The sequence below is a fragment of the Pteropus medius genome, unplaced genomic scaffold (genome assembly GCF_902729225.1).
Source record: "Pteropus medius unplaced genomic scaffold, Ma_sr-lr_union100, whole genome shotgun sequence".
Lineage (NCBI taxonomy): Eukaryota > Metazoa > Chordata > Mammalia > Chiroptera > Pteropodidae > Pteropus > Pteropus medius.
The window spans coordinates 241,047-263,730 of NW_024355205.1; the positions used below are offsets into that span (position 1 = coordinate 241,047).

The following is a 22,684-nucleotide window of genomic DNA, read 5'->3' on the forward strand; positions in this document are numbered from 1 at the left end:
TAACAAGTCATTTAGGTTGCTGCCTTCCCTCTTTAGCTTATACTTTAAAACCTTTCTAGCCAACCTCCCCCCACCCACCCCCCACACACACACTCTAAAAATGAAAGGGAGGGAAGAAAAGAGGGAGGGAACAGAAGTGTGAGATTCTAGTAATAAGAAGGACCCCTTTCTCCCTTCTCAGTTGAAACAATGTGCACTGCTTTTAATTGAGCTGCTAAGCAGCCAAGTGAGATATATTGACATTAAGGGACATTCTGCATCAGAAGCCATATCTAACAACCCCTGCACAAGCACTCCTATGTGAACCACAAATGACAAGAATGGCTGTCACCACCTTCACAAGCGAGGTGACTCCAAAGCCTCATAAACCCAGCATGTCTGGAACCAACATCTGTGTGTTTGCTCTCAATTTCATCAAGGAAGATTTACAAACTGGTTAAGATGTTTCCAGGAGGGTCAGCTACTACTGAAAAGAAAAGAGAAATGTTTACCTCCGTCCTTTGTGGGTGTAAAAGGCAAGGAGTGCAAAAGCACGTGACAGAGATGATCATATTTAAAAGACTAGGAAGAGCTGTGATATAGGAAGAAGGGAAGACACTGGTACCCAGTTTCCGTGGCAACCACGAAGCATGCTAGACCATAATTTGCATGGGAGGTGGAAGTGATATCCCAGCAATCAGATCTCTGAGATAACAGAAAAAGGAAATGGCCACAGCAGTAATAAAACTGCCCCCAATGAAGTTCTAGCCACTTTCCTTAAACAAATAAATGTGATAGAAGCCTGTGCGCTTACCAGGAAACCTTAAGCAAATCACGGGGGCCGATGTCCATTCTTACAAGTGTCCTCAGCAATAACTAATAGCCAATTAAATCAAAGGTATTTTGCAAATATTTCACCCTGTATAGGACACACATGCTCTGGGCAGGCCCCACATTTCCCGTTCCTTCCTTCACTCAGACCCACGCATGCTGACCTCTTAGGACGGCAGTGCATGTTTATACAGAAGTGAGTATCTACAGACTTTTCTAGACGGGATCCCACATCTACCAGAATAAATAACTTGTTAAAAGGAGGCCAGTTTCACTAATAAAAAAGCTTAATACACAATTCCAGGAAGGTAGACATTAACAGTAAATTTTAAAATAAATTGCACACACCAAAAAAACTTGCCTGAAAAGATAGATCTCTCCTTGCTTTAGATTCCTATGCAGTTTAACTCCATATACATCAAAGGTGTTACCCAACCCCCAATTATCCAGGCCAGGGATGTGGTACTTTAACACACACTTAACTTCCATGATAATTTTAAAACTAAAGACAGGATGGAGCCAATGTAAATGTACTAAAACCTTCTGATCAAAACCAGAAAACAACAGTGATAGCTTTCAAATAGTACAGTCCCCTTTTAATTAGCCAAGAACCTCTTATGTTTAAAGTCAACTCAAAGGAAAGGAAAGAAAGAAAGGAAGGCAGGGAGGGAGGGAGGCAAGGAGAAAGAGAGGGAGAGAGAAAAAGAGGGACTGAAAGAAACTGGGATTTGTTTTTCACACTTACTAAGGTGAAGACAGAGGCTCACCTGTTCCTTCTTGTAATGGAAGGCAGCTAACCACTGTCTTTCACCATACAGTCAACAAATATAGATGCAGTGCCTCTAGGCACATCTTGACTTAAGACTCATTTGGGGACCAAAGCTAAAGCATAACAGGCTCCTACCTAGTGCTGAAAGAAGTTATTTTCTTTAATTCTAAAAACCACCTAGGCTGCAGGTAATTGCAGGTCTGCTGATTTAGGTCAGTCCAACTTGAAGCCTGCATGGCTCTCAGCCCACCACACAGTCCCTGCAGGCCTTGTCAGTGTGTCCTTTCCGTTCTTGGGAAGGGGTGATTGAGGGGGTGTGAGGTACACCTTGTTCTCACTACAAGTGACATGTCAACTACAAGAATACAGAGTCAATTCTGAGGCTTCTAAGAGACAGAAAAATGGACAGACCTGCTAATTTTCCCCCCAAAACCACGTATGCCCTTTCTAAATATCAACTAACTCTCAGTCTCAAGCTCACCATATTGGTAAAAGAAAGTTATTAAGTAAATTCTTCCTCCTCCCAGCCCTCTGGTGAGGTCAGGCAGATGTGTCCAGGCTCAGCCCCACCCAAAGATGACCAAGAGGCCCTTCCAGCTCTGTAGGTCTCCAGCAGCTGTTGTCTCCTCCCACGGGCAAGCAGCCCAGCACCCAAGACACTCATCATATTATTAATATGGCTCCACCACATCCTGCTGCCAGGCCGATGGAGCCTCCGGCACCAGGCCTGTCTCTTTGCATAATTTTGGCTGAGAAGCCTGCAGCTGGCTCCTGTCACTCTGTCAGGAAGTTAAAAGAGAAGCTCCACCACTGGGCCAGGAGCACAGCAAGAGTAGAGTCTCCTCCCTCCTTCATTCTCACTTCCCTTCCCACAGAAGGAAAAACTAAGTCACGTGTCACCTTACTGTAGATGCCCCAACTTCCCTAGTCATTCACCCTCTGCGTCCCACAGAGGTCACGTCTTCTATGGTACTCCCCACACTGTATTCCAAACTATGTGCGTCTATTTTTTCTCCGCAGAATGGAGATTTCCCATACCACAAAACCAGGCTTAAAGAATCATCTTCTAGATCCATCCCAGTACCTGGCAAACAACTTGAAATTTGATGAACAAATTAGCACCCCTGGACACTTTCCTCCCTGAGGGTCACGCTCCCTCCTCTGAGAGTTAAAATAGGATCACTCTGTCCACCACTCATAATTCTCAGGACTCTCAAAAGGATTTTTTAAAACACAACTCTTCCATCTCTCTTCATCATCAGTGCTCCATAGTGATTCTTCACTAATTTACTCAAAGTGAACAGAAACCATTTACTGAGTCCTCACAGTGTGCCAGGAGCTTTATTCCTTGGGCAGAGTGTAGTCACTTCTGCCTCAGTATCTTCATCTATAAAATGGAGATTATAATAATAAAAGACCTATCGCAAAGGGTTTGCTGTGAAAATTAAATGGGCTAATATATATTGGCTGGCACACCACTCTGTATGTATATAAGCAGAATATAAGTAAAGTGTGAGTTTTTGTCACAGCCACTCTGCAAAGGTTCTATTGGAGGACTGACTCTCCCATGGAGAGTTAAGAAAAGAAACTAGAATTCAAACTCAGTCTATATGATTCTAGAATCTTAAAATTTTCTCCTTTCCCCCAATTTCTAATCAAGATTATACCAGAAAAACATGTTCCACCTTAAACCATCTCATACTGAGGATCACTCAGGAATACCTCCCAACCTGGTGTCACTTGCCTTAAGATCAGGAAGGAGACCATCAGGCACAAATCCAAAACAGTCTGCATATGCCTGTGTGCTACCCAGGGACTAAGAGTCTCTCCGAAAGTTTAGAACACCTCATGTACACGAAGGATTTAGAAGGCTGTCCCTTTCCCAGGAAAAATGGTCTCTTGGAACATGTGGAAGCCAGCTATGCTCAAAGGGAGCTTTCTCCTCCTGGAAGGTCAGGTGGCTGAGGCCTAGTTCCTGGTTCTGGGGATACACTTACTGCACAGTGCCAGGCAAGACGTAAAGTCAGGAACGTGAGCTCAGAATGCTAAGCAACATGCCTTGGCTATGCTGCCTGGAAGAAGGATGGGAAGAAAACTGATCCCTACAGTAAAAGAAAGGCTCTCAAAGGAGAGGAAGTACGTGAGAAAATAGATAAGGAGACTCACTTAAAGACAGGGAACCGGAAAGGGACAGCAAGCACAGTTGCCAAGCACCCTGCCACACTGCCTGCCACACACGATTTCCTAGCCCCTCCCAACCATTGCCATAAGGGAGAAAGAGGCCAACGAGAGTCAGCAGAAGTGAAAATGAGAACTGACAACTTTCTCCCCAACTCCTATATCACAGATATCCAATCCAGGATAAAATGTAGGTGCTTTTAGCCCAGGGTAATCATCCAGAGGCACCTCTCAGCCCTAATTACCCCAGTCTGGGCAGCAGCAAGCCTTTGTCTCAGCTAGAGGCACAGAGGAGACGGTGGAAAGAAAATATTTCAAAAAGAAGCTACAGTCAATCCATCCTGCCATTTAAGCCAAACAATCTACCCATGCATGTTCCATACAGGTAACCCCAAAATACTAGCCCAGGTTTAGTCAGTCATGCAGGAACCTCATTTGCCATCCACTTCCATATTCTTCCTTCTACAATGTCAAACTCCACGGCCAACTTTAATCTTTCTGACCTTCCCTCCTCTAACAACCAACAACCACACTTCACCCCATCCCCAAAACCACCCAGACCTGTTTGCTTTCTTCTGATAAGTGACTGAGCTGCATCGTTAGGTTTCCATTAAGGGGGTTGTCTGGTACCTTTAGACACTATTCTTGTACGTAGTCAAGCAGCCCTAAGAAAGATGACAAGGATGGACTCAAAATGACGCTTCACTAGTGACAAAGAAGGATCTGGTTCCTGTAAACCAAAGCAACACAAAGATTGTTTTGTAACCCCTAAATCATGCCACCTAAATAATAATCTGCCAAGTAGTTAAAATTCTAAGACAGGAAGGGGAGATGGGGAATCCCATAAACCTCCCATGAATAATTTCACATGCAAAACCAGTCAGATGTCATGTTTATTACAGCAGATGGCCCACGGCCAGCCTCTATTTCACCACTGGCGGGGTGGTTCTCTTTAATAGAGATAACCAGTGCCTTGGGAAGTGGAGGGGAGAGAAGAGGAATGGACTCCTGCAAATTATGAGTGGTCTGAACAGAAGCCCGGGGGATTTAGCTGCAGAGGGCAAAAAACCTGACCATGAATGTGGGTGAGCGGCATGTGTCATCCTGCAGTAAGCAGAACGCGTATGTGCTTTAGACAGTGAGAACCTCTGACACAATCAGAAATGCTCTCACAGCTCTCTGCTATCCAACTTGAGTCATCTGACTCTCAGTTTCACCTTGGTGGCCATTTTACCTGGGGAAACACTTAAGATCAAGGTTAAAGTATAAAGCGCTAAGAGATATAAATTCCCGTTCCAAACCTGAACTGTATGAAAAAGTGAAGTAGATCTGTAAACAGGCAATATAAGCAAGCCCATACTTTACCCCTCAAAACCCACCAACTTTAGGCAGCTAAATGAAAAGTGGAAAAGAGTATTCTCCCAGAGAGAGACACAGGAACAACCCATTAAAATCACAAACTAATCACAGATCTATTTAGAACAGCCACCTGAAACAAAGATCCTAAATGTTCTCATATCCAGAATATGACCTCCTCTCTGCATGAAAAGCATGACCTCTATAACTTCTAATTCTGGAGAACTCCAGAGACGATTTCAAAAGCAAACTGTGTTCTGATCAGTATAAGCTACGAAAGTTTTCCCCCTTTCTACTGTTTGGTTTACAATGAAGAAAATAATTTTGTCACTTTCATTAAAGAAGGAATACAGACACTGGCAGAGAAAACATTTACTAGGTTATATGATCTGAGAAGCCACAAGGGGTGTGCACTGCACAAAGGTACTCAAGCTGAGGAGGTGAGTAGGGTTGTGATCCTGCCATGGTTCCACTCACTAAGCCAGGTAGGTACTGCTGGCCCAAAAGGAGTGCCCTTCCGGAATTTGTTTGTCTAGGAGATACTTGAAAGAATAAGGCCTACATCTGATACCCTTAATCAAAAGTGACATGGTACAGTGGAAAAGTCTAGGCATTATATACATAGACTTGGATTCGAATCCTGACTGCTACTCATAAAAATGTGTCATGAGTAAAGTATGTAGAACATTTGCTGGCTCAGCTATAAAACAAGGAGAGTAAAAATTTCCAGGTGTTTTATGAGGATTAAGGTAAGATTTACTAGCACAATGTTATATATTTACTAAGAGGCCATTCTTTTTCTTTTAGAGACAGACTTTCTAGAACTTCAACCTTAGAGTCTGAAGGATCTCTAATAGTGAGATTTTTCTATTTATAGGTCATTGCTTCCTTATTTTGTAATTTTCTTTTTCATTGTGTCAGTGTTTACGCAATTCATTATTTTCTCTTTTCGTGACTAATAATTAAATGGAAAGGTTATGACTACGATAAAGTACAAACATGGTACAGTAGTCCCTTCTTATCTGCAAGGGATATGTCCCAAAGACAGTTGCAAGGCAGTGGTGGCCTGAAACCAGAGATAGTAACGTACCCCATATGTATGTTATGTATACTTTTTTCCCTATACTTGCCTTTTCACTGAAAAGAAACACTTTATGGTTCCTCTGTGGCATATCCAAATTGCCAGCATCACTCCTCTAGTACTTTGGGGCAATTATTAAGTAAAATAAGGGTTACTTGAACACAAGCACTGCCATACCACCACAGCTGATCTGATAACTGACACACCTACTAAGTAACTAACAGGAGGGGAGCATATACAGCGTGGATATGCTAGACAAAGGGATGATTCACGTCCCAGATGGGACGAAGCAGGACAGCATGAGATCTGATCACACTACTCAGAATGGTGCACAATTTAAAACTTATGAATTGTTTATTTCTGGAATTTTCCATTTAATGTTTGGACCACAGTTGACCACAGGTAACTGAAAGCATGTATGGACCTACTGAAGATACATTTCCTGGTAGTGTGTTTTGCTCTCCTTCATTCAGTACTCAAAAAACAGCTAGGAACTTTTGCTTCTGTTTGAGATAGAATAATAGAGACAGAATTTGCTTCCTGCCTGAAAAAAAACAAAAACAAAAAAACAAAAAAAACTAAAACTTCACACAAGACAATAGACATCATATAACAAAGCACTGCAATCCCAAGAGCTGGGGAAAAAAATGACTGCTCAGCTTAATGCTTTGAGAAAAATTTCCAGGCCATGGCATAAGGAGGAGAAATTCAAGGAGAGTCTAAAGGAATGCAAGTTGAGAAGGAGTTGAGAATTTGTGGAAGCCAACGTATGGAACAGAATCTGTAGAGTACTTGAGAGGTGAGAGTCACACGAGAAACTCTGGAATCGGCCGAGAGTCCTCCTCAAATACTTGCTGAATGAGTACAAGCCAGCACACGTGTGTGAGGAAACTACCCGAGGGAAAGTACAACACGAAGGGATTAGAGGGTGCAGTCCCTAAATCCCACACGGGGCCAGGAACAGTACCCTGCACCTACTGCCCAAAATAGTAATAAGCATCATGTTTCACGGGGCACTGAATAAAGTACTCATTTAGGTTTTACTTGAGTAGTGAGGAAAACTAGACCCTACATCAAACATTACTCTAACCTTATCTAACAAAGCCGAAAAGCCAAGACCCAAAAGGATCAAACTGCTGCCCGGTAATTTAATCACATCCTAAATCAATGCTCAAGAACAGGCAGAAAAATACAAATATATTCAGCATCCAAAAAAGAGAAATTTACAATAAGAAACTACCAGACAAGCAAGGAATATTAATCAATCCAAACTGAACCATAAATGACACCAATGACAGAATCAGTACACAAAGATATATATCTATTATAAATGTATTCCATTCATTCAAGAAAACAGAGCAAATCTAAGCATATTAAGAGAGACACTTAAGATAGTAAGATCAAAATCTGACTTATAAAGATAGCAACAACTCTCTCTGAGATTAAAAAGTATGTGTGCACAGATCTGGGGTAGAAACTACCTAAAATGAAACAGGGGAAAAAAACCGAAATAAGATGAACGGCATCAATGAGCTGTGGGACAACTTCAAGGAGATAAATATATGTGCAACTGAAATCCCAAAAAAAGGAAAGAGTAACATGCACAAAAAAAAAAAAGTGCAGAAATATTGGCTCCAAACTTTCCCAAAATGATGAAATCTACAGAACTAAGAAGCTCAATGAACTCCAAACACAAGAAGCACAAACAAAACTATACAACAAGGTACATTGCACGATACATGAAAAAAAAAAATTTGAAGTAGACTGAGGAAATGACAGTTCTTGGAGAGTTAAGAATAATGGCAGACTTCTTGTCAGAAACAATGCAAACCAAGAAACAGTGGAGTAGAACATTATCTTTAAATTACTGTAGTGGGGTGGGAGGGACCCTAGAATTCTATACCCAGCAAAAACAGCTTTCAAAAATGAAGACGAATTTCTCACAACTACGTGTGATTCCACAATTCTCATAGATATTTTCTTTAAATAGAGTTAAAAGCAACTTTAAAGACCCTTTCAGACATACAAAAGGTGAAACATTCATCCAACCCCAGCGGACTTATATTAAAATGTAAAAGTCCTTCAGGTTAAAGGAAAAGGAAACTGATTCCAGAATGACATCTACAGAAAGGAAAGAAGAAAACGCAAAATGGCAACTATTTGGGTATATGAAAAGAGTAGATAGGCTAGACACAGCTACCTTTACTTTATATTTAACTTCACCTTATTAAAGGTGTCACATAATATTTCATTCCTCAATTTTGACCATTCCTTACTTCTTTAAAAGTAAAGAAATTGTGTCAGTCAAGGTAGCTCTAGAATTATAACAGTACTAATTTCTATTTTGTAAATTACTCTTCAAGGCTGTAACAAAATAATCTGCAGTAGCCTGGTGAGTAAAGGCATTGAAACATAAATCAAAAGTTAAGAGAAATATACCTAAGCTGTGTGCTGCTTGCTTGCTTTGATTTTTGGCAATAACAGTATTTAACATTAAACTATACTACTGATGCATTCTGTAACAGGGAAATGTAAAAAATATTTAGGCTTTTCAAATTCTTAAGGATGTTCACATTGAATAACTCGCATTTCTAATAGTGCATGCTGACAAGCAAGAACCCTATGCATGTGGGCCTATCTCACTTTCCAACTTGGGGGTATGAAAGTATTTCAGATAACAAAGTAACTCGGAACAGAAATAATAAGGAAAATGTTTACACTGGCAATTCACCTATGGAAAAAAATACCTAGTTAAAATGCCTAGGAGAATTCTCATTGTCATCAACATGGACTCATATTCAGAAACTAAACTGCACTAAGTCGTGGTGGCGTCCTCACTCTTAAAATAATTCTTCACTTAAAATCCAATCTACTGGAAAAAGACTATCTTTGAATTCAGTAAGTCTTATATATCAAAGGCCTAACTCAAATACATTAACTCTTTAACAGAAAGAAAACAGTCATGTCCCTGCAGAGGCAGTCTGCACTTTTTACTAGTTCAGTAGATCCTCTTGGGAATTTGTTTTTAAAGCATATCAGGGACCTTAGCATGAAGTACTGACAAAACTGGGGTTCCCCCAAGGTAACGCAATGACTAACTTGTGAATAGCCGAGATGGAGATGGAATCTGCTCACCAATACCTCGTCTTCATGAACTTCAACCTCGCCTCACTTCTGCCTGCTCCATGCAAGTCAATACCTGATCACACCAACCCTTGCGGAGGAAATTCACACTATACAACCACAAAGATCCTTCCTGTGACTCAATAACTTCAAAAGAGGGACATGCGCCCACGCTTTTCCATCTGCCCCCAGATGGCTGTGACGGTGGTAACATGGAGGAAAGATGTGAATCATAATTTGTATAAATCAAAATCTCTGTAAAACATGTTTGAAAAGTCTGCAATGAATGCGCATATTATGCGCCACATACTCCAATAGCTAATAATATCTAGCACACAGTACTCATTATACACCTGAGTGCTCGTCATGAATTAACTTGCTGAGCATACAAAACCACCACAGCGGGTTACTACTGTCTGAGATATTGTACAGGTGAGAAAACTGAGGCCCAGCAATGTTATAGGACCTGCCAAGAACACATAAGCGGTAGATAGTCAAGCCAGAATAAGAAGCCACGTGTCTAGCTCCAGCTCATACTCTTAACCACTGTGCCACACACAAACTTCCCATGGCATGTCCTTAAGAATTACCATTGTCTTTATATTTTTCCTACCTAGTCCCTCCACCTACCCAAAAATAGAATACACGCAGTCAATTATGCTATATCTTAGAGTGGTCAATTCAAATGACCCCTTTTTGGACCATGCATTTTGGATCTTCCATTTACTTACACCTAAAAACATACCTTCACCAACTTCTTTGCACAACACCTTCCTTTCCACCAGCCAAACAGAGAACTCCTATCTCCATAACGACCATTCCAGAGTTTCTCATAGTCAGTCTTACCTGGCTAACAAAAACTGTCCATTCTGGTTTCAGAGAAAACACTCAGATATTTTTTGCAGGAAGCACAAATTTTACAATAACCAAGTGTAATGGGATTGGCAGTATAGGTAGGTGGGGGCGTGGGAGGAGCTAGGTGTGGCCACTAACAAATTCAGAAAAGGATGATTAAAGGCTGAATGTCTCTATAATGTTTCCATTCTAAGCAGTAAAAACTACATTCATTATAATTGTTAAAAAAAAATTTAATTCACCTACCACAATGATCAAAAGGAAAATCACCTAGGAACTCCTATCAGTGCCAAGTCTTCCAGATCTCCATTGGTTAGGTTGCCCTGTCCATCAAACAGGCAGGGAGCTTCTAAAGAAAGGGTGGCTTTTCCTTTTGCAAAGAATGATTTAGATAATGACCTCTTATAGGCTAAATAAAAAGATAACATATTTTTGCCTCGATAAAGAAAAATAAATCCTACAGACTCTGGATTCTACTGCTTTCTATGTGACAAAAAGATCTCAACTTCTTTAAAATCAATGGCATCATGTACTTACACCGAAATACAGCTTAGGGGGTTTCCTGTAGAAAAAATAACACTTTGTAAACATATGGGATATTCTGACTAAAGACTTAAAAAACATGTTACAAGCATCATCAGAAAATGGAATTGCTTCAATTTACAGGCTGGAAACTCAGGGCAGGTTAAATTAAGGTTGGTACAGTCTACACCTTCAGATTTTAATTTGTCTTAAGGGAATCAAAAACATAAATTCTTTCCTTCTTTTCCCCTTTTCCGCACCAAAAGGCATATTAACTGGTAATCCTAAAGACATGGACTTAGAAAGAGTAATTAACTGTATGAGAACAGCTACTAATTCGTATCATTCCAAAAATGTACAGAATGCTTTTTCCAAAGCCAGTATGTAAATCATGGCGCTCAATTTTTAGGATTCAATGTATTTTTCCTAGAAAGTCTAAATGCCAGCAGGGACTGCAAAATGGTCAATCAGGAAACATACTCTTTACACACACACACACACACACACACACACACACACAGGCTTAGGGAATTTACACACAGAGTAAAAAGTAGCATCTAGTCAACAATCCACTCAGAGCTTGAAGTAACATTTTGAACTAACCACTTTTAGTAGTTACTCTGGACTTGACTTGTCATCAGCAGAGACAGCACACTCAGTCAATGTATTAGAAAAAGTACAGTATATGTAGAAGAAGAGTGGAGTACTACAGTTTGAATAGTACACTAGCAAAGCTTTAGGAATTCAGGTTCCAATTTACACGTTCTGCCTTAGAAGAAAGGGTTCATATCAAATTATTTATACTAAATACTCATACTGACTACCAATGAGGGATAAAACAAATTCATTGCCAGAAAGTACTTGAAGTTGTTTTTATTTTGTACTTGTTATGTATCCTGCCTGCAACATTACAAGAAATGTATGCCTTAACTATACTACCCGTTCGTAAACTACACAGCCCTCCGCCTGTATTCCAGGCCACCAGAGACCAGTCCTAAAACTAGCCTAACTGGTCAACCCTTAATTTATATTATGTCCCTGAAAGATTTCACTAGTAGAGTGTGATTATAATCAAATAAAATGCTGCTATGTGTCTTCGATTGGTAAGAAAAGATGCTTGGCACACTAAAATTAGAGCAGACCAGCAATGGTAAAATTTTCCTTAAATTCTTCCTGAACAAAGCTTCTCTTTTCCACTGGCCTGGAGCACTGAAGTTAAATGACTGCTTTGCACACAGCTGCCACACAACACCAATATGCCAAACGAAGAGGAAGCAAGCAGTGCCGTCATCTGAGAAAGGCACTACGAGCCAGGGACAAAAGGCCCCCGCCCCTTCCAAGAGAATGAAGCCCACTGATGTTCGTCACCACACTCCCACGCCGACCGGATATTACCAGACGTGAGGGTGACGAAGACCTACATGACACAACAAAAGGACTGGGTGCTGTCACTTCTAACCACAAACTCACCAAATTCTGTTCCCCAAACAGAGATGAAAGATGATGCTAGATGCATGACCACTCATCCACGTTTCGAAGCACATATAATATTATTACACATTCCAAATATTTACTGATGTGGGTTTTTTAAAACACATCTTGCACTCCCTTCTCTTGTGATAATGCAGTCCTCCTCAAACTGGGACAGTGTGAATATTTATTACAGAGTATCTGAAACACAATAGGCTTATTACTGAGACACTCACCCAAGTGTCTTTAAAAAGAACAGTATACAAAAGCCCAGTATACTAGCAGAGATAATTCTTACATATGCTTGCTAACTGTCCTAACGACAAATCTACTGACATCCAAGACACAGTGCTGAGGATTAAGAGAAAATAAGGATGGAAGTTAATACAGACTCTGTATCATGCGGCTTTCCAAACAAAGATACTGCATGATGGAGGAAAATAATGCTCCGATGCATCTCAAATTTCAGCTCCAAAGCATAACTCTGTTAAGGATGTCAAATATCTACACACGGCTAATTCTGTCCTTTCCTCTTAATTTTCCACCATACTCAGTTCTTCATTAGATACACACATCTAGTTAGTTTCCGAAAAGTAATTATAATTCTGTAGAAAGAGTAAACAAAGAAGACCGGACCAGGGGAATTTTTTTTCCTTTCCCCAACCTCTCAAACTAACAGATTCTAAGAAAATGTCATTAACCTAGTCATCCAGGAAAACATCAAGTATGAGAACGGAAAAGGATGAAATGAAATATAAATTCTAAATGGGGGGAAAAGGAAAACAATATGTGAGATATGAAATAAGGGAGATAACTAGTAAATGGTTCTTAAACACCCAGTTGAAAGCATTGTTACATAATGTCACTATCACTGTTTGACCATAAAACCACAAACTTATCAATCTACCATATAGCCTACTTCCTTATCAAACTATGTAAAGTTTATTTAGGACAGTCATTCTTTAAAAAACTGCTGGTAAAATTAATGTTTTAAAAACTGATTCCAAAAATAAATAAAAATAAAAAATAAAAACTGATTCCACAACTACTAACCTAATTAAACGCCAAATGGATTTTGCTTTCCTGATGAGGGGGAAGATTTTTTAGAAACACCACATTTAATTCTTCAGATTTTTAGAAACATTTCTCTTCAAGAATGGCAAAATGCCATCAAATATAGTCAAGGAATACTACTGATGAAAATCAATGAAAATGAACAGTGAAGACAGGAATTACAAATTGGTGTCTGGCCAATTTTTAGGGCAGGAACATGTTTTGTTTGGCCCATACTATTTTTTGTGTATTTATTTTTATTTAGAAACCAGGACATCTCACATAAAAATTCAGCATTCTGGCTCCTCTATTAAAAATCAGGAGATTGGGTGAATGGGCTCAAGTTTGTTCCCATGTGGCAAAAACTGGCACCTAGTTTGCAGTCCCTGTTTTAAGGCACCGATACTTTCAGCCTTGGGTACTAACCTTTTCCTCGACGGCCCTTCTTCAAAATCTGAAGAACTAACATCGTTGCTAGTAGAGGACACTTGGGATGCATCATCCTTCTCATTCTCTGACTGTTCTGATGCTGGTCCTAATCCCTTAGACTGGCCATTACCAAGGAGCCCTACAGGTGAGAAAAGGGGACAAACACTTAAATACATGATATCAGGAAGCAGCACTTTTCCACAGTTAACCCTACACAATGGCTTGTGAAGACAGACAAGATTCTGGATAGAAAAGAATTAAAAGGCACACATCCCTTTTGAATGGGGCGGGGGAGTTTGAGTCTCGCATCATCTACTTTTAATCTTTTACAGGAGTGAAATGCCTAAAAAGGAAATAATTTCAGTAGCAAAAAAATTCAAGCAGAAATTTTAAAGCATGGTAATATACTGTAAGGTTCTTTTCTGAAGTACATAAACATCTTTTAGGGCTTGGGTGGGGGAAAGCAAGGCATCTCAAGCATTACCAATTCAAACTAGTTATCCTCCAAGAGCTAAATATTTACTCCAGAAATGATGAAATTTTTTTTTTGGAATTATCTTCAGGAACCAGTGCCTGCTACACAAGAAAAAGCATCATTACTTTATAGCTGTATCTTAGTTGTGAATTGGAAATCTTACTACCCATACTTTCTCTTCACAGCAACCCGTTGTATTAGATAGTCACCATATTTGCCTTTGCTTGTTTCAAAGGATAAAGATTTTCTCTGACTGTATATATGGCACCATGCAGAAGAAGGTGTCTGGGGGCCCCAGGGTGTGTAAGCACAATGGAGAAAAGTCCTAGAGATGGGCTGTGCCAAGTGATATGAAATATTTTAACAAGCAGTAAGGAAGGCTACACTAATGGGTATCAACTAAATAAAAGCCTGGTCAGTCTTCTAGCACTCAGATGTCCTTGCATCTAGAGTTCTGGATACAACTTATGTTCTACCCATGGAGAAGGGTGAACCAGCAAAAATGTCCACAGCAACTGGCACCCAATTTCACTGTTTAGTCACCAGACTCATGGGCAGCAGCAGGAATGCTAGCACAGTATCTGCATTTTCACAGCCATAATGTCTGGCTTTTAAACGATGCCTGAAGTGCAGGGTGACCCTTTGATTTTTGTTCTTCCAACCCTTCCACCAATTTTGTAAGCACCTAATTCCCTGTATTAAATACCTTTTTAATTGAACCACTTTAAGAGTGATTACTATTAGTTGCATTTACACTATATGAAACAGGGGTCCCCAGCCCCCGGGCAGCAGACCTGCACAGGTCCGTGGCCTGTTAGGAACAGGGCCACACAACAGGAGGTGAGCGGCAGGCAAGCCAGCGAAGCTTCATCTGTATTTGCAGCCACTCTCCAGTGCTAGCATCACTGCCTCAGCTTCACCTCAGATCATGAGGCATTAGATTCTCATAGGACCACTAGTCCCTGGTGCCAAAAAGGTTGGGGACAACTGATATAGAATACAGTGTTCTATATATTTGGTAAAATTTTCTGAAAGAACATAGTACACTACAACAAAACCCTGGCACTTGCTGTTTATGCATGCATTTCCCCAGTTATCTAGTTTTATATCATTTCAGAGTATGTGTAATAAGGTTGGAAATCTAATACAGTGCAGTAAATACAATCCCATGGCTGTCACTGAGACATGTGGCTTTTGGAGTCCTGACTACGATATGGAAATGAAAATATATACAACTTCCCGAGAAAGAGAAAATGTGGGGAGTTTGCACTGTGAGGCAAAAAAAAAAAAAGACATAATTTTATGAAAATCCATGAGTCAGAGGGTAGCACTATGGCTAACATTTCACAGATTAAAGTTTTGCTATCTTTTACAGTGGCCATTAGTCACATTGAGCATTTGAAATATGACTAGTATGGATAAGGAAATATTTTTATTTTTAAGTTTCATTAATTTAAAACTGAATGTAACTTCATTAATAATTTTATATTAATTAATTCTTGAAATATTTTGGATGTATTATTAGGTAAAGTCAAATATATTAAAATTAATCTTACCAGCTTTTTTAAAAGATTTTTTAAATGGAGCTCTAGAAAACTAAAACAACATAGGTTGAAATTATGTCTCTATCAGCACTAAATTAGAGCACTTCAGTAATAATGTCCTACTGAAAGGTGGAACAGGGAGTGGTGGCTGCCAACCCACCCAAACAATAGGAAAACTCAGAAAATACTTAACTGAGAAACCAGCTCAGGGATATAAGTCATATGTGTAAAAAGAGGAAAAGATGGATGAAATACCACACTTGAAAAGGGTGGAAAATTCAAAATAAAAATTCTGTTTACAGAATCATATGTAAAATTGTTGAGAAAAAAACAGATATACGTGTTAATATAAGTGTATTCTTGAGTGAGTTCAAATTTTTCAATAGTACATCAAGGAGAATAAAGAAAGAAAGGAGGGAGGTAATAAGAATTCATCCATTCATTTTCTTAACACCTACCATATGCCTGGGCACTGGGGATACAGGTATATCAAAGAAAATCTAAATTCCAGTGAGAGGAGACAGATTGACAAACACACAAGAATATCAGTTAGTACATGCAAAGTAGTTTGTAGGATGTGCAAAGAAGAAACTTTGAGCTTATACGGCAAGAAAAAGTGATAGGGATGAGCAGTGAGTATCAATGGAGCCAGCAAACAAGCTAGCAATACCAACACAAGAACAGCAAAGTTGGAATTTTCAATATGCCCCAAAACAAAATACAAAAACATGTGGTGGTGGTGGTAGTGGCATAATAGGGGAAGGGGAGAGGGCGAAGAAGTCGGGGGAAGGCAGAGGAGGAAGAGGAGGAAGTTGTTTTGAAAGTATATTTGGATCAAGATGGAAATAAAGAAGGACTAGATGCTTGTAGGTGACAGTGAGGAACGTAACAAGTTAAGTTTTTGCTGAGTGAATGAGTGAGTGAGAGTGATTTAGCAGAGAAAACTTAAGCTATTCAATGACAGCTATAATGCTGTCCTAACAAGAATAATCTCAGTAGACTGTGAAGAGTGGTGATCCTCAAACTTGAGCATGAATCGGAATCACCTGGAGGGCTTGTTCAACACAGTCCCGTAGGCCTCAACCCTACTGTGTCCTATTCTAATTCCCAAATGATGTAGATACTGCTTTGGCTGGTGCAGAACCATATTTTGAGAACCACTATTGTAGAGAAAAGCTGGATTGAAACCAGTAAGAGACCCAGTTGCCCTAAGACACTATGAAGCTCTGGGCAAGTATGAATGAGATCCCAGAAAATGAATTATGATTGCACAAACTACCATAACACAATGGAACCACAGTAAGGCACCCAAAGTTCTGTGGGGGCATTCAATATCACCTATATCAATAATTTTGTAAAACAAAAGATGGATGCTTAAGAAACTTACCTCAAAGCTACAAGAGTCAGGTAATAATAAATACAAACATTGAAAAAGTTAACATGCAGGAGGAAAGTGTTCATAATTAAGGCATCAATGTAAAAAAAGTTACAATGTTTCTACCCTCCAAAAAAATCAACTGTCCAAGCACAAATGCAGGAAAGTTGGATTATGAAATTTTAGATGAGAAAGGGAAAATTTTAATGGACTGTATATGAGCTTTAAGTGAGGCAAAACAGACAAGGATGCTCTGAAACACTAGCTAGCTACATTAAAAGGAACGAAAGTAGGGGATCCACTGTCCAATCCCTCACCAGACTAATCTCTTCAAACAGCTCCAAAAATTTCCCCATTCCAAGGATTAACAATGACTGATTACCTCAACTAGAAGAGAAACTGCTTGCTGACTGACTTCCCAGATTAGGGAAATGGGGTCCATACATAGGGAACTGATTGCCTGTTATGCAAATTGAAGGACTTCAGCTTTCCAGTCTTTATAAGGGGTAAGACCGACTTGTTCTGCATATGATTTGACTTGTTTCAATTTGAGTACTCCCATCCTGTATATATCGGCACAAAGAAAATTTACATTTTTTTTTTTAGTTAAGTCTACATGGTTGGATAAATCTGGGCTTTTTCGTTTTTGCACATCTCCACAGACACCCTGTTTTCACATCTCGAGTGTACTTACTGGCCACCCCCTTTTATTTTGAATGTTTTCATCCAAACTGTACCGCCTGCCAGATCCAGAATAGCCAGGTCAGCAAGATGGAATATGATGCCACAGGGCAGAATAGCCATTATTATAACATTAAACGAGCCAATGGGTGCTGCCTTTTCTTTCCCCTAACAAAGCCCTGACACCAATTTTTAAATTATTATTTTTAGTCAGTGAGAAATAATGAAATGGCATCTCCTCCTTCAAACACAAACTGATTTTATTTTTCCAAACCCCTCCCCCAACCTACACAAACCTTTGTTGGGGAGAGGAGGTTAAACGGCCCAAAGATGCAGTCTCCCCACATTAGCATTTGTTCTCCTCTATTAATATTCAGTAGGTTGAACTTAAATTAAACCACATCTATTGTCTTTCACAAAAGCAATAAATATGAGCTGAAAATTCCAAATCACTGCGGTAAAAGGCAGCCTGGGGACTGCCTGCAACCTCAGCTAGTCACCATCAGCTGACAGGAGCAGCATGTCACAGGCCTGAGATGAGACCACTCAGCCACCACAACAGTGCTGCCCATTCTCACAAGCTGAGAACCCCAGAGAAATCAAATACAACAGGACCCTGCCATCGAATTCAGAAGCTTTTCTATCTCCTAAATTAGCAAAGAAATGTAAAGGCTTCCAAAGCAATATACCAAAACCGTCTTCTTTCTAAGCCTGGAATAGCAGCAGCAAAGGGAAGTTAAGAATTCCTGTTCTTGGAGGCTGGAGGTATATCTTTTCCCTCTTGCTTTAACATAAAGCGGGGCTGGGAAAATAGAAACATAAATGAGGCCGAAGATTCCTCTAGCTGAAGGAACTTCAGCTAAGCTACTGATGAGAGCTAAAGATTTAAGAATGCAAATGCATACAGAGAAGGTAATTCTTTACTAATATCTGAAAAAGGGGACTAGAATGTACAATCCTTGTAATTTTATGTTTTAGACACAAAGAAGTTTCATCAGTCCTCCCATTAGCTACACATACGTGACCAAATACAAAACCAAAGGTAAATCTAATACCTCTATTTCACAAAAACAATGCTTAAAGAAGGGATAAAGATAAAGGAAAAACAAGGAGACCTTTGAAGCTGTTCCGGAGCTTCCAAAACATCTGGAGCCCACCAAACATATTAGCATATTAGGGAGAGTCAATGTATTTGGCTTTGTTGTAAAAGAGATGCACAAAAGGTAATTCTGTATTATAGAGCCAATGCCCGTCTGTCACCCTGTCACTGTGAGACAAGGTATCACATTACATATTAAACAGTCAAGCATCCAAAGAGAGCTTTCATTTTCAGCAGCTGTGTGTGTGAGAGAGTGAGTGAGTGAGTTGGGGGGTGGGGATGGCTGCAGCACTTTGAGTTGAGAAAAAAATTATAAAGCAACCCCCTTGGTTGAGGTAGAACCCTCTTTGAGGTACCCAGAATGCATAGTTTGCTGCCACTACTATAGAAAAGCCTATTTTCACTCAAATTTTGAAAGAAAAGAATTAGATTGTTTGCTTTTACATACAGATGCCAGGGAAAATCTGGCTCAGGTCATCTTTGTAGGTTCAACAGGAATATGGAGTTTAAACCCAAATGTACACACTCGGGTCAGCAGCTAAGCTTTTGGATCTATCTTAGGACGCAGGGAAGGGGGTGAGCAGCGCAGAGATGTTTATGAAGCCAAGCCCAGTGACATCCTCTCCATATCAAAACGCTGAGAGGGTTGATAACAAATGACAATCGTGAGGTATGATGTCACTGCCACACTCCTGGTCAATGAAGCGTAAGTCAAAGTGGTTTAATACCTCAGATTATGGAAAATAATTACCCCTTTCCCTGAGAAGAATGGCCACTGGGCAGAACAGGGCTCCCCTTTGTCTACTCTCAAATCAGCTATGGAGATTTCCCATTCCAGCTCAAGAAAGTGCAGTCCAAAACCAGCCAGGGGGTCAAGTGTCCCAAGACACATGGGCAACATGGGTTTTTGTTAGTTTAATACCCAAAAAGTAGATGGATGGATGGATGGATGGATGAGTGGGTGGGTAGGTGGGGGGCATTGACCCTAGCTAGATAGGGTCAATGCCACTGCAGCCCTTCACGGCCACAGACTTTCTTCCCCGACAAAATCTTCTTAGGCAATCTAAACCTCATTTGAGAAAAGGTGTTAGATAAAAATCTCACACAGGGATAATTAATAACATGGAAAAGTCTGACTCTACCCTTTTATTCCTATTTCAGAATCAAGCAAAAGGCTAAATTTGAGAGTCAAGCAGGAAAAGGAACAGAAAGAACCCGTGAACCCAGAAGGCGTTTCCTCACCTTGAGGCACAAAGGAACAAGCCCAGCAGACACGTCATACTTGCACACAGGAAGGGTGACCAGATCACTGATATTAGAAAACGGACCCTATTCTAGCTGTCTAAACCCAAATGAGTGAAGAGCGCCAAAAGACAAAAGATCTCTCCTTTGCATGTCCTGACCAGGAGTCACAAGAGGAGAGCAAACACTCCTCCTGGAGAGGTTCCCACGACAACAACTAAAAAGCCATTGCTGAACTTTATTCAATACAAAAATCACTCAGTGGTAAGGATCCATGATCTCTAGGATTAAGATTTCTGGACCAGCCCAGAAGCTATTGAAATTCTGATGATCACAACAGTGAACAAATCCTACTGTGCACAACTCCCTTATTTCTTTGGGGGAAGGGCTCTTCCTCACCACACTCTACCTTTTTTCGCTCATTCCTCATCCTTAATGTGGTTTTTATAACAACAAAATATATAAACAACCACATCGCTCTACAATGAGAAGTTCTACTTTGGCATGTAATCATCATAACTCCTCTATCCCAGGTCATAACTCCTCCAGGTCCATACCCCATCCCAAGACCATATTAATTTTACACTGTCAAACCAGTCAAATGCATGCTTACCAGGCAACCCAGTTACCACTGTCCATCAAAAGCAGGAATCCCTGGAGTCCCCTAGGACATGCGACTCGAGCTTCTATCAGCTAAGTAAAGGGGTTCCACCATACAGATGGCCCAGTACTGAAAACCTCAGAGGCCAAAGATTGCCATCCACATTCGGAGGAAACGTGATTAAAGACAACACTGGGCTCGGCTGGCGGGAAGTGAGCTGCACAACAATGGCATCGCTGCAGCGCACGGGAACTTAGGGTCGCACACGGCGGAGGGGAACACGGGGCCTTTTTCAAGAATTTCCTTTAGATAGATAAATGAGACCAACACGTTCAAAGTTTTATGTTCAGATAACCGGTTATGCCACAAAATCCGATTTTACAAATCATGGAATTAACACTTCTCGAGGGGAGATATCCATATACACAGCATGTTCTCAGCTAGTGATCTTCTCAGATAGCTAGTGCTAGTCTACCTTTAAGTAATTACAATATACGTATCTGTGTATCTATAAAGCTTCATACCTTCATTACATTTAGCACACAAATATAAGTTACTCAAAGAAACGGGCTCTCAAATATTAGCAAGTCTCTACAAAGTTAAGCAAAGCTGGCTTTAACGCCTATCAACAAATCCCATCAGGTTACTAGTTTGTATGCTAGTCTATGATGATAAATGAGCACAACTCAAAATATTTTGTGTCCAGAGACTGACATCATAATTTGTAGATAAATCAACAGCCACACCCTTACCCCTAAAACCTCTCTGGCTGTCCTTATTCCCTAAAACAATAAAAATGGACCCACAGAAGTTCTAAATTCTGTTTTGTCTGTAGCACAACTGGGAGGAGCAGAAGTTTCCCCATACCCTCATTACCTCACTCAAAGAGACCAATCAACTGCGCACGCACTTTTCAGATAAATATAATCAGAATGGAATTAGTAGGCTATTCACAGTAAAAAAAAAAAAAAAACTGCTCACAGCAAGCAAGTTCAGAGGCCTTCTGCCTCCCACAGCAACGATCTTCCCCAAACTGCAATTGAATGGAAGCAGAACAGAAAGCCTAACTCCAAGAATGTGGACACAGTATCTGCGAAGATCTGAGGCATCTAAAATCCATTTGTATTTATAATTAGTAATACAAACATGGATTAATCCATGAAATATTGGAGAAGAATCAAGAGCACTCGAAGTTTAAAGCTTTAAGGTCTAACCTAGAATCACTTACTGTTTATTTACATGCCTCAGTTTCCTCCATCTTTCAATGAAAGAAGAGGTAATATATGAAGGGAAATGAAACCAAAATGTTTATAAAGGAAACCAAAGCTATGGTGAGGATGAACTAATTAACTTTAATCAAACGTCTATTTTTAAATGCTGGGAAAGGATCACGTACATTGGCAATAAAATAAAGGGTCCAGCCATTGCTGTATGCCATTCAGTCCCCAGATACAAATGTCTAAATTCATACAAGCCTGGCTAAAACTGCAGATTTGGCCAAAATGGTCAACAGAGCTGAATCCTTTAAGAGCGACATTAATTCTCTTGTAAATTTCCACAGTGCCTTTGCAGGAGCCACCATTGCCCCTAGGGAGGATATCAAAGCTAAAAGAATATTAATATTAAGCAAATCATAACACTTTTTATATACTCATATATATAGCACCTTGCCATCCATAATGGATTTAATCAGGACCCCAGCAGGGAAACCCACAAAAGGCCTATTTCTCCAACAAAAGCCATACCAGCCTGAAACAAATCTAGAGCTATTTGGTTTTTATTTTATTTATAGGAACAGACCTTCTATCCCAGGTTCCTCAAGATAAGCCACCAAAAACTGCACCTGACAGACCCGTGGAGCAGCCATCCTCAGAGCCGGATCATTGCAGAGAGACAGAGAGGAAGGAGGACAGAGGGAGGGAGGGAGGAAGGAAGAGCGCGGAGAGGCAGGCTCCAGAGCACTTGTCAACAATCCTCCCCTGTACGTAATAAGCAGGCGGCAGTGCAGATTCCGGCAGTGC

General features: G+C 40.2%; 1 protein-coding gene across 1 annotated transcript in view; it reads right to left on the bottom strand.

The window, feature by feature from the left end:
• The window catches only part of JARID2 (jumonji and AT-rich interaction domain containing 2), a 239,547-nt gene that overhangs the window by 86,779 nt on the left and 130,084 nt on the right, over window positions 1-22,684 (bottom strand). Inside the window, 1 exon segment of the mRNA XM_039857822.1 lies at window positions 13,644-13,785. Coding sequence (XP_039713756.1) covers window positions 13,644-13,785 — 142 coding nt within the window.